This window comes from Elgaria multicarinata, chromosome 8 (genome assembly GCF_023053635.1).
Source record: "Elgaria multicarinata webbii isolate HBS135686 ecotype San Diego chromosome 8, rElgMul1.1.pri, whole genome shotgun sequence".
Taxonomy (NCBI): domain Eukaryota; kingdom Metazoa; phylum Chordata; class Lepidosauria; order Squamata; family Anguidae; genus Elgaria; species Elgaria multicarinata.
In genome coordinates, this window is record NC_086178.1 from 82,036,055 (window position 1) to 82,051,855 (window position 15,801).

At 40.5% G+C, this 15,801-nt stretch overlaps 1 protein-coding gene across 2 annotated transcripts in view; it reads left to right on the top strand.

Annotated features, from left to right (window-relative positions):
* The first annotated feature begins 2,364 nt into the window (after positions 1-2,364).
* The window catches only part of BLNK (B cell linker), a 122,756-nt gene continuing 109,319 nt past the window's right edge, over positions 2,365-15,801 (top strand). The window contains exons 1-2 of one of the 2 annotated variants that reach the window (XM_063132853.1): positions 2,365-2,457; positions 13,488-13,550. In XM_063132853.1, coding sequence (XP_062988923.1) covers positions 13,494-13,550 — 57 coding nt within the window. In that variant the 5' untranslated portion in view covers positions 2,365-2,457; positions 13,488-13,493. Of the gene's footprint in view, positions 2,458-4,098; positions 4,209-13,487; positions 13,551-15,801 lie in introns of those variants that run through there. The other variant, XM_063132852.1, reaches the window with a different exon arrangement.

The window sequence follows — 15,801 nt, forward strand, 5'->3', positions numbered from 1 at the left end:
TGGGAATAAGTCTAGTTGAATTCAGTGGGACTTACTTCTGAGTAGACACATACATGATTGCACTGCAAAAGTAAAATTGTAATTCCCAGTGAATATGTCCAAAAGTGTACAAAGAAAAAGTAGCCTGTAAATGAAAGCATTAGACATTTTGAAGAAAATATTTTGTTTGGAAATATTACATGCAACCAAAGTTTTTTAAGAACACTAAGGGCATAATTTAATCCTTTTTATTCTCCCAGTATTTTAACGGTCTGTAAATTAATTTTAACGTTGCTGTTTTAAATTTGTATTTTTGCATTGCTGCTGTTTTTATCTTGGTTGTGCTTTTATATTGTATTTTATATTATAGTTTTATATTGTTGTTTTGTTTTGAATTGTCTTAATTTTGTAAACCGCCCAGAGAGCTTCGGCTATTGGGCGGTATAGAAATGCAATAAATAAATAAATAATCTAACATTTCTTGAACTGTGGGCTGAGGAATCAGCCCACTTTCAGGTGTGGCCTCAGTCCACTTTCAGGTGGGCTTCAGTGCCACAGCCCCCCACCAGTGCCTTCTAACTTGCAAGTCCTGCCCCATGACTGTACCATAGCCTTTTGGTTGGACTGATGTCAGCATGTATAGCACATAGGCAGATGTGGAAGTGGGTGTTGGTTACATAGTGAGACTGTAGCGTGAAAGTTGGAGGGGAGAAAGGGAAAAAGAGATGGAAAGAGGAACAGATGATCTTCAGTCAGAGTGGCTGGTTATGTTTGAGGAAAAGGAGGGGGAAGAAACAATAAGAAGGAGGGAAGTAAAAGCGACAGACCAACTGAGTACTTCTCCACATGGGGCTTTTATCTGCAATTGAGACTGGTTTCACAGGAGTTTGAGGGTCCTTTACATGATGCTATCAATCTCCAGTGCCTCTCCTGTGCTTTCCAACCATTTCCAAGGCTACATTTGAAACAGAAATAATCAGCTGATAAAAAGAAGTGGGGTTGAATCGCTTTGAATTTGTCTGTGTAAAGAGGAAGTGGTGCTATAACAACACTGACATCTAGCGGCTGTATAATGAAACATATAGAACTCACAAATAAACGGGGGAAGTGGGGGAAGGGAAGCACATGGAAAGGGCTGTCCCACTCTATTTGTGCCGCAACAGCTACATATACAAGACCACACAGATGTGGTCATCTTGCTCTAAAACAGTCCTATGATTTATCCCTATATTAATATGCATGTGCAACTTCGCCCTGGTAGTAGAGGAACATTATAGCTGCAACAGCCATATACACATATAAACACCCATTTTACCGCTTTACGTACACTTACATTCTCTTTCCCAGCATTATCCAGATCTCAATTCCACGTGCCAAAAAGAAGTGTGTAAGATTAATAAATGTAAGCAAAAATCCCTAATTTCCCTAATTAAATTTCAACACTGAATCGGAAATAGGAGTTTAAATACAGAAATGCTAGAAAATGCTTATTGAAGAACCACCGAAAGAGAACTGTAATACTTCTGTTTCCCAGGGTTTTTGTAGGAATTTGGTACAACTCATTCCCTGAACTAGTTTATGATTTTAAGGTTTCTTCTCGTTTCCCTCCCACTGAGCACAGTTTGCCTGTCAATCATTCTCTGAATACATGGAAGAGTTGATTTTCAGAAGAAGAATAGATATAACTCAGTCCTCTGAGCTCTAAGCACTGTACATTTTGCGTCTTTTTTATCTTGTACACCGCTCCGAAATTTTCAATGGGGAGCAGTATATATTGTAAATAAATAAGCACTTGGAACAGCTTTATAATGGGACATTCCATTTATCTGTATAAGTTGCCCTTTAAATACTGTGTATGCAAACCTCTACATATTGGTACTGCTATTACAGTGGTTAATAAAATGCCTCTATTGTTTGATAAAGAAAAATAACCTCAGTGCCTTGTCAGTTGCTACTTGTGTGATGTTGATATTGATTTTAAAGGCTGCTGCATATTTCGTATGTTAAATGATAATACCCATTGGACCAAGTTATTCCAATTTAGCAAGTAAGTTAACAGTAAAATTTTCAATTAACTGCTGCTTTAATGGATACAGACTGACATTGCTTTAACGACTTTAATAGTCAATCCATGTAAACAAGAGTTAGGAATTTGCTTCCTGTAAGTGGAGGAAGACTTTAAAATAGTTGGTTTTCAATAACAGACTAGCAGTGTTCACTCTGAATAAAGAAACGACTAAGTAGGAATGAAGAACAGACTTTTAAGTAATTACACTCAACTTTAGTCCTTAAAAAAAATTAGCACAGAAAAAATAAATAAACAGGAAGCAGGATGTGGAATAGAATATCCTCACTCTCCAATCTTTATGGAAACTTTTACATTCATTGTGTCACAGTGACTCAGGACTACCATACAAAACCAGCTGGCTATTGACAAAATGATTGCTAACTTCACTGCTGCAGCTTTATTTCGAAAGGGTAAGGCTCTGTTGGACCCTATTTTTTTATGTGATGTTCTTATTACTGATTGTTCTTCAAGAGGGAGGATTTAGGCAGTTTATGCAACCCCATTGCGGGGTTTGGTATTAGTTCAAAAATAAACTCACTATCCTTGTCTCTTCCTCTGTTGTTTCTAATTACAATTGTAAGCTCTTTAGTAGCAACAACAACTGCAGAACTGTGTGATCAATGCAATCTCAATGCCAGTATGTGCATTTGTCATGGGAGCAGGCATGTGAGTGCCAAGTTATTCTGTTGCCACGCGTGTGAAGGCTTTTTGGATCATGAAAAGTTCTACATAGCGGCTTTGGCTAGTGGGTAGGGTGACCATATGAAAAGGAGGACAGGGCTCATGTATCTTTAACAGTTGTAATGAAAAGAGAATTTCAGCAGGTGTCATTTGTATGCATACAGCACCTGGTGAAATCCACTCCTCATCACAACAGTTAAAGCTGCAGGAGCCCTGCCCTTTTGACCAGATACAAAAGAGGGCAGGGCTCCTGCAGCTTTAACTGCTGTGATGAAGAAGGGATTTCACCAGGTGCTGCATGCATACAAAGGACACCTGCTGAAATTCCCTTTTCTATGCAACTGTTAAAGATACAGTAGCCCTGTCCTCCTTTTCATATGGTCACCCTACTAGTGGGAAGCTAAAAACACATGGTCTAGGAGTCCAGTCTCCTCCTTGCAAGCCTCAAAAGGGTGTGTATGGGTGTGCAAGAAGAAATTGACCTCAAAGGCCACAATTCCTCTAAGGCCAAACCTGCCTCTTTATTCACTTATGACATTTTTTTTTCAGAGCCCCACCACCACCACCCAATTATGAGTGTGCATGTATGTGTGTGCATACAATGAATGTCTTTTAAAATTCAAAATGGTTGTGTGTTTCCTTACAGCATTTTTATACTGCCTTTTAACAAGAATGTTCTCAAGGTAGCTTCCATAACAAAATGGTTTAAAATATTATATATAACAGCAGCAACAGCAGTAAAAACACACATCCAGTTATTCTCCAATTGTCTGGCAGGATAAAAAGAAAAAAGAAATGAAACCAAAGAGAAACATAAATGGGCTTTTCAAGGTAGAGTGTTTCAAAGCTCCAGAGCCACAACTGAAGAGGCCCTGCTCCTAGCAGAAATAGAAGCCAATCTCAGCTCTCTAAAAGATGACACATGGATCAGAGCCGTGAAAGACAGCAAACACTCAGATGAATTTTGTGAACTGCAAAAACAAATGTTTCCCCCCCACACACACTTTTCAGGCGCATATCAGTGCATATTGACAATTATATTTAGGGAACTGTCAGCATTTACTTGCTGCTGATAGTGGACATGTATCTGCTCTTTGATATGAACTAAATGAGAAGATTCCTTTGCCTTCTTGACATGGTAACCTGACAAAAGTAAGGAATGTCTTAACCTATAAACAGAATGACTAGCATTGTATGTCATTCAAATTATGACACTGAAATACTAACACTTCAAAAGGCACTGTAAAAGGATGTGTGTCTTTAAGCAACGATGACCACAGGGGGGGGGGGAGTTGCAAAGGGAACTTCCTCTAATGATTTCCAGAATGCAGTCAGTGATGTTTAGTAAAGCAAACAATTTTAGCATTACCAGAAGCAGGCCAGTGTGTCCTTGTTGAGTCCCAGCATGGCCACAAAACTACCATTTCGAGAAGAATGCGAAAACTGGACCGCCATCCAAGTTGCAGATCTCCTGAGACAGGTACTGCACTGATATAAGATCCTAGTCAATTGACTGTCCAGAGCTCAACAGTAAATTGTTTATTTAACCTTACCCACTTCTGGTTTGATTCCAGGAAGTAATAGGAGACAGGCTGTTGGATACAATTAGATTATCAAACTGCTTTATGAGAACGAAACACCGATGCCATGAGTATTTTACTAATTAAATGTGTTGTAATGATGGATGTTTTCACAGTGTGTGTTGTAGTCAGAGGGCCTGGGACCCTCAGGAATAAGAATCTGGATGCAGAATAGCTTAACAGATGTAGGGTTTGATGTTCACGGTCCTTCCTTTCATAGCCATGAGATATTCTTTCTAGAATCCCCCTTGGCATTCTGTCTATTATACATCCTGGGATGGACTACCCAGGAGTAGGCAACTTTGTACACTCCAGATGTTTTGGACTATAGATCCCATAATCCATGATTATTAGGAATTGGTCAAGTGTGGCTTATGCAAATTGTACTCCAAAACATCTGGAGGGCACTAGGTCACCTTCCCTGGACTAGCCTATGATTACCCAGGAGAATTCTGAGATACTGGTTTGGCTCCTGTAATGGATCTGTCACAAACATCACAGTATACTAATTGGTTCCTGGGAGAAAATGGTTTCCCACAGACCACAGTGGGATTTGTATGGGCAGAATGTATGAAAATTCAACTGACATATTTTAGTCTCCATCTATAAGCATCAAGATGCTGACATTTCTATTAACAGTTCATTTGTCTAGCACTTGTACTTCTCAGTATTTACCTTAATTAAATTCATGCCTAAAACAGCTTGCTACTACAGAAACCCAATGAAATGTACTTTACACAGTGTGCATTTCAATTATTCAAGCCCCTTCTAAGCATTGTTGTTGTTGTTTTGTTTTAAAATATGCATCCCTTTGTAAAATAAACTCAGTGGCTTACTCCCCCCAAAGCAAAAAATATATAACACAAAATAAAACAGTTTACGTTACAATAAAAATAGATCAAATGACTAAAATCAATTCAATATATTAAAACCAAGAGCAGGATAAAACATTTCAGTATAAAAAGAAGGAGTTGGTACTTTAACCCACGCTAAAAATCTGGCAAAATAAAAGAATCTTAGCTGTTTGCTGGAAACTTAAAAGAGACAGAGCCAACCAAACCTCTCTAAGGAGGTCCCTCAACAAATAGAAATCTACTTCCATTTCACAATAATCCTGAATACGTAAACGTATTTTACGTATTGTTTTATTGCTGAACCTTTTTACAAATTTATATGGTCATATTCAGGCTTTGTAATTCTTAGAGAAGACCCTTTGAAATCCATGGGACTTAAGTTAGCCATGACTAACTCAAGTTCCACTGATTTTAATAGATCTACTCTAAGTGTAAGTCTGGATACAATCCATAGTATCTTATTTATTTGTATTGAGTACACATTATTGTGTGTGTTTTTCCTAGATGCTGTCATTTTACCTCCTCTTCTCCTAAATATACTTTTTCACGGATGCTAAACTTCCATCGCTTGCTTTGCTAGGAATATAGTGACTAACATTTTGATTTTAATGTTACATAACTTTATAGCATGTGATGTGCCCTTTGCAACAGACATTTATCTGCACTACTTTCACAATCTGTCCCTTACAAAGCTGCTTTATATAGAAAAGAAAAATATACTTTAAAAAACCCACCTATTTAAGCCTCATTAGTTACCACCACACATGTAGCATTAATAACATGTAGGAAAAATAAGTAGTCTTTCAGGTGTGGGTTGGGTAGTTCACTGGTGCTTTTTGTTTATAACTTATCTGGTTGAATTCACAGACACTCAACAAGAACAACTTTTAAACATTAAAACATAACCTGGATGACATGTTTAAGCACCGTACAGATTTAAGAAGGTAGAGTAAAGAAGTTATGATGCTCATCATGAGGGATGGATGAATCACTCTGCATCCAGTCATGGTCAGTTTTGCATATATTCAAGCATAACTCTGTTCTGATAAATTTCCTCATCAGTCTGTGGTTTTTTTAAAAAAAACGCACATTTTTTTAAAAAATTCCATATGCAGTTTCCCCTAATATACATATTTTATGTAACCTTCCCTGATATTTTTGTACACAGTGTACCCTAATATATGCATTTTTCTATGCATTTGCTCCAAAATATCCATTTTGAACACTTTTCAGCTGATAACAGCATCGCAAAATTTGGCGAAGTGTGCAGTGCAAAGGATAACTATATTCCAATCCACATATTAGTCCAGAGAGTGCAAATTAGGTTGGTTCACTTAAAAATGTGGAACAAATCTAATTCTCCCCCATCTCTCATCAGCACTAATTAGATTTCAGACTATATACAATAGCTTCCCATGATACTCAGCTGTACATCCCTGCCATTTGAATCATAGTTAATGTACCAGAATGCCAGAGCTGGGAGTAGACAATTTTGTATTGCTCCAGGTACAAAACAAAGGTCTCTCCCTATTTGTCCTCCCCATCACACAACTAAGTTCATCTGCTATCTGTCCTTTTTGTTTCCTTCCCCTGCAGTCTGTAATAGCTTTTCAGGTGCTGCTGCCGGTGTCTGGAACAGAGATCCCATGTTTAACACTTTCCGGTCATGAGGGTGACATCAGTTGTCTGCAAGGACCTCACATATGTACACACACACACACACACACACACACACACACACACATATTGTAATCCCCCCCCTCGCCACTGGATGTGATGGCCTCACCAAAGGAGTCTTCCTCAAAAGAAGAGCTAGAGGCCCCAGAAGCCCAATGCATCCCAGAGCAAGGAGCCTGAGCCCTTGAAGGAGATGGTTTCAGGGCCATCCCTGTCAGTAGAAAGGGACTCTGTCTCTGAGGCAGAGGCTGAGCAACCCCCTGACCCCCTTTAAGAGACAATCTAGTAAGTCTCCTGTGCAAAGGAGTGCTTGCTTCCAGAAAAGGTCTCTTCAGGAAAAAGTGGCTCAGGAGACAGGCTGTGGAAGGGAGCTTTGATTACTGCAACTGGGCAATTGCAGTCCGGATGGCTTTGGGTTTAAAAGACTTCATTGAAAACCCAGCCAACACTGAAACATTGTCCATCTAACCCTCTGTACCTTGCCTCCTGAACCATGTGCTATGGGTGAGGCTCTCTTTCCTGACCTTTTGCAATATCTAGTGACTCTGGACCATCAGGTATCCTGGCTCTTCAGTCTTCTCCCTCCTCTAATCTGCTCTCTTGCTGAGGAATCCTGACATCCTAAATTCTGTTACCTAGTTCTTTTTCAAGGGGGGGGGGGAGAGAACAGGATGAAGGAACATTCTAGGAAGAGGTTCTATGGTTCTTGCCATGTAAGCCCTGTTCCTAATAACTTCCTGGGAAACAGGCAAGAACCTTTGAGCACTGCTTCCTAGGATGCTCTAGGAATGTTTTAGGAACAAGGTGTCTATGGTAGGAACCACAGAGCCCATTCCTTGAGCCCATTCCTCATTTATCTGTTGTTGGTGTTTTTTACCCTTTTGAATGGCTGCCAGACAGCATTTCTGAGGGTTACTTTCAGATTACATATTTTATAGGGCTGTGCAGTGCCTTGGACAAATGTCCAAATCTGAGGCAAAGTAGACTGATTCAGCCCACCTTGCCTTGGTTGCAAGGCAGTTCTGGTTCAGCCTGAGGCACCCCAAAGCTGAAGCTTATTGGCTCCAAAGCTTTGGAGCACCTTGGGCTGCTTCGGAGCAGCACTGGGCCACTTACCTGCTGCCATTGCTGCTGCCAATGCCTTGCTCCTGCCAGCTGCCATTGCCACCACCACCTCCTCCTCGTTCCTGCCACCATCGATGACGCCGACGAGAAGAACCAGGCCACGATTTTAAGTTCAGTACCTCTATGGCCACCATATTTATTTATTTATTTATTTATTTTATTACATTTATATACCGCCCCCCCAGCCGAAGTTCTCTGGGCGGTTTACAACAATTAAAAATAGTAGACATTAAAAGTATACAAAAAAATTTAAAAAACATAAAAACAATATAAAAACAACAACAGTATTCATTTAAAACAACAATTCTGGGGTCCATTAAAACAAACTTAACGTTATTAAATGCTGTTAAAATGCTGTTAAAATGCCTGGGAGAAGAGAAAGGTCTTGACCTGGCGCCGGAAAGATAACAACGTTGGCGCCAGGCAAGCCTTATCGGGAAGATCATTCCACAGTCAGGGGGCAACCACTGAGAAGGCCCTCTCCCTTGTTGCCATCCTCCGAGCTTCCCTCGGAGTAGGCACTCGGAGGAGGACTTTAGATATTGAGCGCAGTGTACGGGTAGGTTCATTTCGGGAGAGGCGTTCTATCAGGTATTGTGGTCCCAAGCCATAGTTTGTGGCCAAAGAGGTACAGAACTTAAAATCGTGGCCTGGTTCTTCTCGTCGGCATCATCGATGGCGGCAAGTGTGAGGAGGTGATGGCAATGGCAGTAGGTAAGCAGGGAGAGCGGGGAAAGGGAGGCTTTTCTGGGTGCTGGGTGCATAGCCGCCCTGGATACCGGCTACGCAGCCAGCAACCAGAAAAGGCTGAGTTGACTTGGAAGGCCCGAATCTCACCTCCGCTTCAGCAACTAGGTGAGGCAGGCAATCTCCGAAGCACCCCGAGGCGAGTCGGGGCTGTTTCGGGGGCTCCGAATCGGCCTCCAAGCTGAATCGGGGGTCCCTGCACAGTCCTAATATTTTACACCCTGCTATATGAGGAGCAGTCAGGAAATAACACTGCAATGTAACACAAAGTCCAGGGACAGGGGAAAAATGAAATGACAGGCATTTTACATTGCCCAGCGTGGTTTGGCCTTTGACACTTGAAATGGGAAGTCAGAATGATGTGCACACAGACACCCATACAAATGCAGCAGAAAAGATGGCCCTGGGCTCATTTTTAATGGTCCACAGAGATGGAGGCATGCACATAGGATCACCTCTGACATCTACCTGAAGCAACTTGCTTCGTGATGCTTCCTGATAATGCTAGCCCAATTCCAGGTGAATCTAAATGCCCAGTGGCTTCATAGGCAAAAAAAGTCTTGCCAACAGTGAGATTCCTTCCAATAATACAACTTCTACAGGGTCTTGCGTCAGCACTATTTCTCCATACGCTTATATTTTTAATGAACCGTTGATCTGTGATCAAAAGTTCCAAGCGATTTGAAAGCTTTATTCCTCATTCAAATTAGGCTGCAAGCTCCCTATAAGCAAAGAAGCAAAATATATCTACAACAAAAAGCTATCTAGCTAAACAATGATAAAATAGAGGAGTGGCAATCTGCATAGCTATAAGTCACAATAAATAATGAACTGAGCAATTCCTGAATATTTTAAATGTTATTTGTCGCCATCCATCATTACAAGATGACATGGAAAATGGTATATTGTGTATTCGTCATTTTCTGTAGTGGCCTTGCATCATACAATATTAGAGTTCTGCAATCCTATGAACTTTCACCATTTTTTCTGTTTTAGAATGTGTGTGGGGGTTTTTTAACTTGTGGAAAAAGTATCTCTTCTCAATTCAACTTGTGGGAACTCCTCACTTCAAAAGTACAAAGTTCCTAGCAGATGTTGTTTCTAAAACTCATGTTCCTTCTAAAACTCTTCCTTCTACATTCTTGTCTCTAAACTAAGTTGGGGTGGGTATTAATATTACACAGAATGAAAATTTTTAACTCAACGGTTAATTTGATTGCTTTTACTGTTAAGATACCCAATAATCTCAGATTGTTCACAAATGTTTTCAATTGCCATCTGCAGATCTTCAGATGTTTCACATTACTTTATTAATTATTTCACATTGTAACTGCAGTCCACTGATCCCAGCCACAAGACAACTTCTTCTCACTTCTTTGGGCACAAGCTGGTTCATTCAAGAGGATTGATGGATTTCAAGGGACATTGGAATAACTGGAGGCTGTACATCAAGTGTGCTTACTATAGTGTATTCAGTGAGCCGGTTCGCATGGTCATGGTGGCTTGTTTTAAGCCATGGCAAATGCCAGTACACGCTGGACACCATTTGCCTAATTACATGCTCAGGCGTGGCTTGTCATGTTGCCCAAACCTGGGCAGCATGGTTCGTTTGTAGGTGGAACAATCCTCAGATAACCCATGTGCTGTTGTTGGGTTATTGTTTAAGTTGCAGCAATCATGTGAACCAGAACGGTGTCTTGTTTCCTTTCTTCATTACTCTTAAAATGGATACTGTGCCACATACAACTTTCCAGAAAACACATGTTGGGCTGAAATTCTATATCATCATTGACATCCTATTTTGCTCAAAACACATACACTATCTTACAGAGCAGTCCTAATGGAAACAAAAATATCTATGCCAGCTCAAGGCTGGCATAGGTTTTGGGCCAGATCCAGGGGTTTGCCAGTGGAACAAAGAGGCTTTGGATCCAACACACCCACAGCTATCCCCAGAATGCTCCATTTCCATTTGTGGTAATGCTATGCCTCCAGAGGTTTTGTGCCGGGGGGGCCTTCAGGGTGGACATGCTGCCCTCCTGGCAGAGGGGCACAATCATCTCATCCTACTCTCCCTTCCCGTCAGCCTCCAGCAGGGGGCTAAGATTGCTCTTCCCATAATCCCTACGACAACTTTGAACAGTTAGTCAGTAATATACACATATTGGAGGGAGAGCGGCCAAGGCAGAGAGAAAATGTCTTGCCTAAAGCAAACCATCCGATATTTCACAGGTGGAAATACAGCTTCAGATGTATATGTGCTTACAGCCCACAGCCCAGATTAGGGATGTGAGAATCAGCGAAACACAAGGTTGCCAACGTTCTCTACATCTCAGAGCTCATTCCTACTTGAATCTGTATCAGATTGCAAGCCCTGTTTTTCACATGAAAACCCCTGCATATTTTCCCAAATGTACACATCTTTGAAATATATGCATTATTCTCCCATTAATTCAAGAGTATTCGTTTGCATTTTTCCAAAGGATGCATTTTTCCAAAGGATTTATTTATTTATTACATTTTTATACCGTCCAATAGCCGAAGCTCTCTGGGCAGTTCACAAAAATTAAAAACATAATAAAACAACCAACATGTTAAAAGCACAATTACAAAATACAGTATAAAAAGCACAACCAGGATAAAACCACACAGCAAAATTGATATAAGATTAAAATACAGAGTTAGAACAGTAAAATTTAAATTTAAGTTAAAATTAAGTGTTAAAAGGATGCATTTTTATATGCATTTTTCCAATGTATGCATGCTGTCAAACACATTTTTGGGGGTCCATGAATCACATTGCAAGCTCAGAAGCGTACAGACTTACATTGCATTCGAGTCCTGTTTTCAGTCTGGAAGGTGTGGAATGAGTAATCCTAATCAAAAGTGAACTGAAAGGAATTTCTCATACACCCTTAACTCTGAACAAGGATCACTAACTGTGTACCTCTTCCTTACTCCTTTTGCATGGATGAAGATGGTTCTTTCTTTCTGCTCTATGCTGCATTCTTGTTCTCTGCAGTAGATTGTACTGCACTGGCTTCTGAAGCAAGGGTGTTCGTATTATTAGAAAATTGACCACAACTGTGTCAGATTCATGCTTTTAAGAATATGTAATCTTTGCAATAGATCTGGTTGCGCTTATTATAGAATAGCAGCAACTCCAAGACATTTAGCAATATTAACTATCTACATAAGTGGTTATTTATTTATTTATTTATTTATTTATTATTTAAGCATTTTTATCCTGCCATTCAGTCAAAAAAGGCTCTCACGGCGGCTTACAAAAATATTTCTTGACAGTCCCTGCCTACAGGCTTACAATCTAAAAAAAATGACACAAAAGGAAAGGGGATTGGGAGGGAGGAGAGGGAGGGGGGAAAGAAAAGCAAATTCAGGCATTACGTTCTTAGTTACAAAGTTCAGCAGTGACAGCAGGAGGGAGGGGGCTCTCAGCTGGAGCTGGTCCCAGGCATGATGGAGAGGTGTCTGGCTGCTGCTTCCTCCCTCACGGGTGGCCTCTGCAGAGATAGTTGGTAGCAGGAGGAAGGGGGCTCTCAGTTGGAGCTGGTCCCAGGCGTGATGGAGAGGTGTCTGGCTGCTGCTTCTTCCCTCATGGGTGGCCTCTGCAGAGACAGTTGGTAGCAGGAGGAAGGGGGCTCTCAGTTGGAGCTGGACCCAGGCACGATGGAGAGGTGCCTGGCTGCTGCTTCTTCCCTCATGGGTGGCCTCTGCAGAGGAATAGAATGTGAAGGTTATGGAATAGGGTGAGGGGTGGAAGGAAAGTGAGAATGCTCTTGTGCAATTGAACATACACAAATACATTTTTTCAAAAGGCATCTCCAAAATTGAGACATTTATTTTACTGAACTTTCTACAAGCAATCCTTGTTCTTTTCCCCTCCTTTATAATTCACTGTATCAATAACAAAAAAGTCAACATGTGAACTGCCCAGAGAGCTCCGGCTATTGGGCGGTATAGAAATGTAATAAATAAATAAATATAAATAAATAAATAAATAAATAAATAAACATTTATGATACTGTTACATTTATCTCTGAACTTGCTTTTCTCTAGTTTTCTGAATGTCTACATCTCCGACATTTCCATTATTGTTAACTTCCTCTTTAAATCATGCAAAATACCTTATCTATACATGTCATGCTAGGAAGGAAAAACAAGAAAATGCAACACTTGCAGAAATATTTGTATGAGAAATAGACCTGAAGCAAACTCCAAATCTCCCTATACCCATTTGAAGGATGGGACTCTGGAGAACTTTCTATTGCAAATTCTAGTGCAAATATATCCTTCCTTAATCCTCTATGGCTAGGTTTACAAAAAGGGTCACACACAACCCTGACCTATAGGCAGTAATCCTTCACACAATCTGCCTGTCCTTTATTTATGGGATATTCCCTATGTATGTAGGCATTATGCATGTAGTCCCAAATTAAAATAGTAGATTCTACATATGGTGGTGGAAGACATGCCCTGCCTTTTATATAATCTATATGCCAGGGCTCTATGTGAACTGCCTTGTAGGGCCTTCTCAGTGGTGGACCCCAAATTATGGAACTCTTTCACTTTCAGCTTCCCATCAGTTCTGCAGACCTAAGACTTACTTCCTAGTAGATATGTATAGGACTGTAACTGTATAGAGATTCTTAAAATGATCAATGATCAAGACAGGATATTAGCCTAAGAAAGCCTTTCATGTTTCATCTAAATATTAGCAAACCTAATATCATGTTTCCCCTTTTTCTCACTTTTCAGTCTGGGATGCATGACTGTGGCAGGATAGTGGAAAAATTAAACATAGATGGAGATCGGTTTTTGGTAAGTAATTTGAATAAATTCATCTTAGAAAATGTAACAAAAGGATTGTCTCCTTTTTGTTGAAAGTATATGATGTGTATACATACAGCACAACACTGGTGGAATATAGCACTAGCATCCAGTCTAAAATGATAAAGGCACCAGCATGACAAAAGCATGATATTGATGTGAAATGAATATAAGTAGAAATGTCTATTGCTACTGTGGTTTCCAAATATGTGATCTTTTATCTATCTGTCTTCTTGTGTTTGCCTTACCTTAAATTTATTAACTGAGTAATATGACTTTGGTTTCATTTCTGATTGTATTGCAAAGAGCACAGTGAGAGACAAAATGTATATGATGACAGATATCATGGTCTCTTAGATTTTTCATCACAATTTAATACATTCGATACCGCTGACAAGATGACATGGAGGGAGACTCATGCTGAGTCCAACTGAATGTAAATTAGAGTGCCCATTATCAAGCCTATTCTGTGGCGTGGATGGTGGTAAAGAAAGATTTCTTTCCACCACCATCAGTTCTTCTAGGTGATTCGAGGCATCTGGAGACCTGGTCAGGGGAGAGATGTAATGGGACCCTCAGTAACACGCTGTGTCTTGTCTTCAAGACATATTGAAGATAAAGTCACTTGCATCCAGCACGACTTGGTGTCCACAGTAAGAGCTTCTCTACATTTTTTTTATAAAAATGTAATAAATAAATAAATAAATAAATAAATAAATAAATTCCCTACATTTTTTAAAAAAATCCTGCTGCCTTACCTGGGCTTTCTGCTTCTACTTTCTTTCTGGGAATATGATCAGTGCAATTACATGGGTTGAAATTGCATACTTCCTCTCTGTGTACTTCATTCACTTCCATTCACTTTAATGAGACAGCGCTATCTACTGGCATAATTATAGCGCAACGCTGGGTTTACACACTGGGAGAGCCCGCTATTTCCTGGCTATTACAACATTATCTCTGGGGTTTTCCAGGGAATAGTGTGGGAGACGTCCTGGCTGTTGACAACATTGTATAATGGAGTCACAAACTTCCATGGGTGGCCAATCATGAGTGTGCAATAAATCGCTCATTTGGAGATCTCTCTTAATGCATTACTGGAGGTGTCCAGCAGTTGTTCAGGTCAGAGAATGTGTGCAAGGTGCTTAGCCAAGTTTGGCCAATCATATGTATTGCTCAATCTCTGCCTTTCTTGCTCATTACATCTAATGGGGAAAGGCTGTCTGACTAGTTTCAAGAGGTTGTAAATTCCTCCTTGAGAGATGGAGTGGTACCACCCTTGTTAGAAGTGACTGTAATTCAACAGCTCCTGAAAAAAACTTTATCTTGATCTGGAAGATGTAAACACCAAAGGCCAACATGTAAACAACTGTAGGCAAATTTCAGGGGCCCTGCTGCCTTTCCTTCTGATGGTTCTTTATCTTTCAATGGGTCTTGAGCAGGACAGCCCTTTAGCATTAGACAGGGATTGGACTGGAGGCCTAAAAGTCTACAGGGGTTGTTTGGTCAACATACAAGTTACAATATGGGAGGCATGAACATATAACACAAGACATTCAACATAGGACACACAGGTGTCTATTGAATGGACTTTACGTGTACAGTACAGTGAGAGCCTATATAGGAAAGAAAAGGAACCTCTCGTGCAAGCACTTGAGTCATTGCTGACTCCTAGAGGGATGTCTGCTTTCACCGACGTTTTCTTGGCAGACTTTGTAGCGGGGTGATTTGCCGTTGCCTTCCCCAGTCGCAATTACCTTTCCCCCAGCTAGTTGGATACTCATTTTCCTGACCTCGGAAGGATGGAAGGCTGAGTCAACCTGAGCCGGCCGCCTGAGAACCAGCTTCCGCTGGGATCGAACTCAGGCCGTGGGGAGAGTTTCGGCTGCAGTAACTGCCACTTACCACTCTGCGCCACACGAGGCTCTACCTATATAGGCACATGTAAAATGAAGGAGGAATATGTTTGAAATAGTGAGTAATCTGTGAACCTATAATTCGGGCAGGAAAACACAACATTACAGAATGACACGAAAAACAGAGATAAGGATCAAACAGGACCCAATCAAATGAACAGGTGTGAACACAAAACTTGATGGGGAAGAATGAGGCAAATATAAGGGATTGCAAAAACCACCAAGAGTCTTGTGGCACCTTAAAGACTAATACATTTATTATGGTAGGGATTTTAAAAAAACCTGCAAAGGATTCAGATGAGTTCAGATTTCTATAAATCCACCCT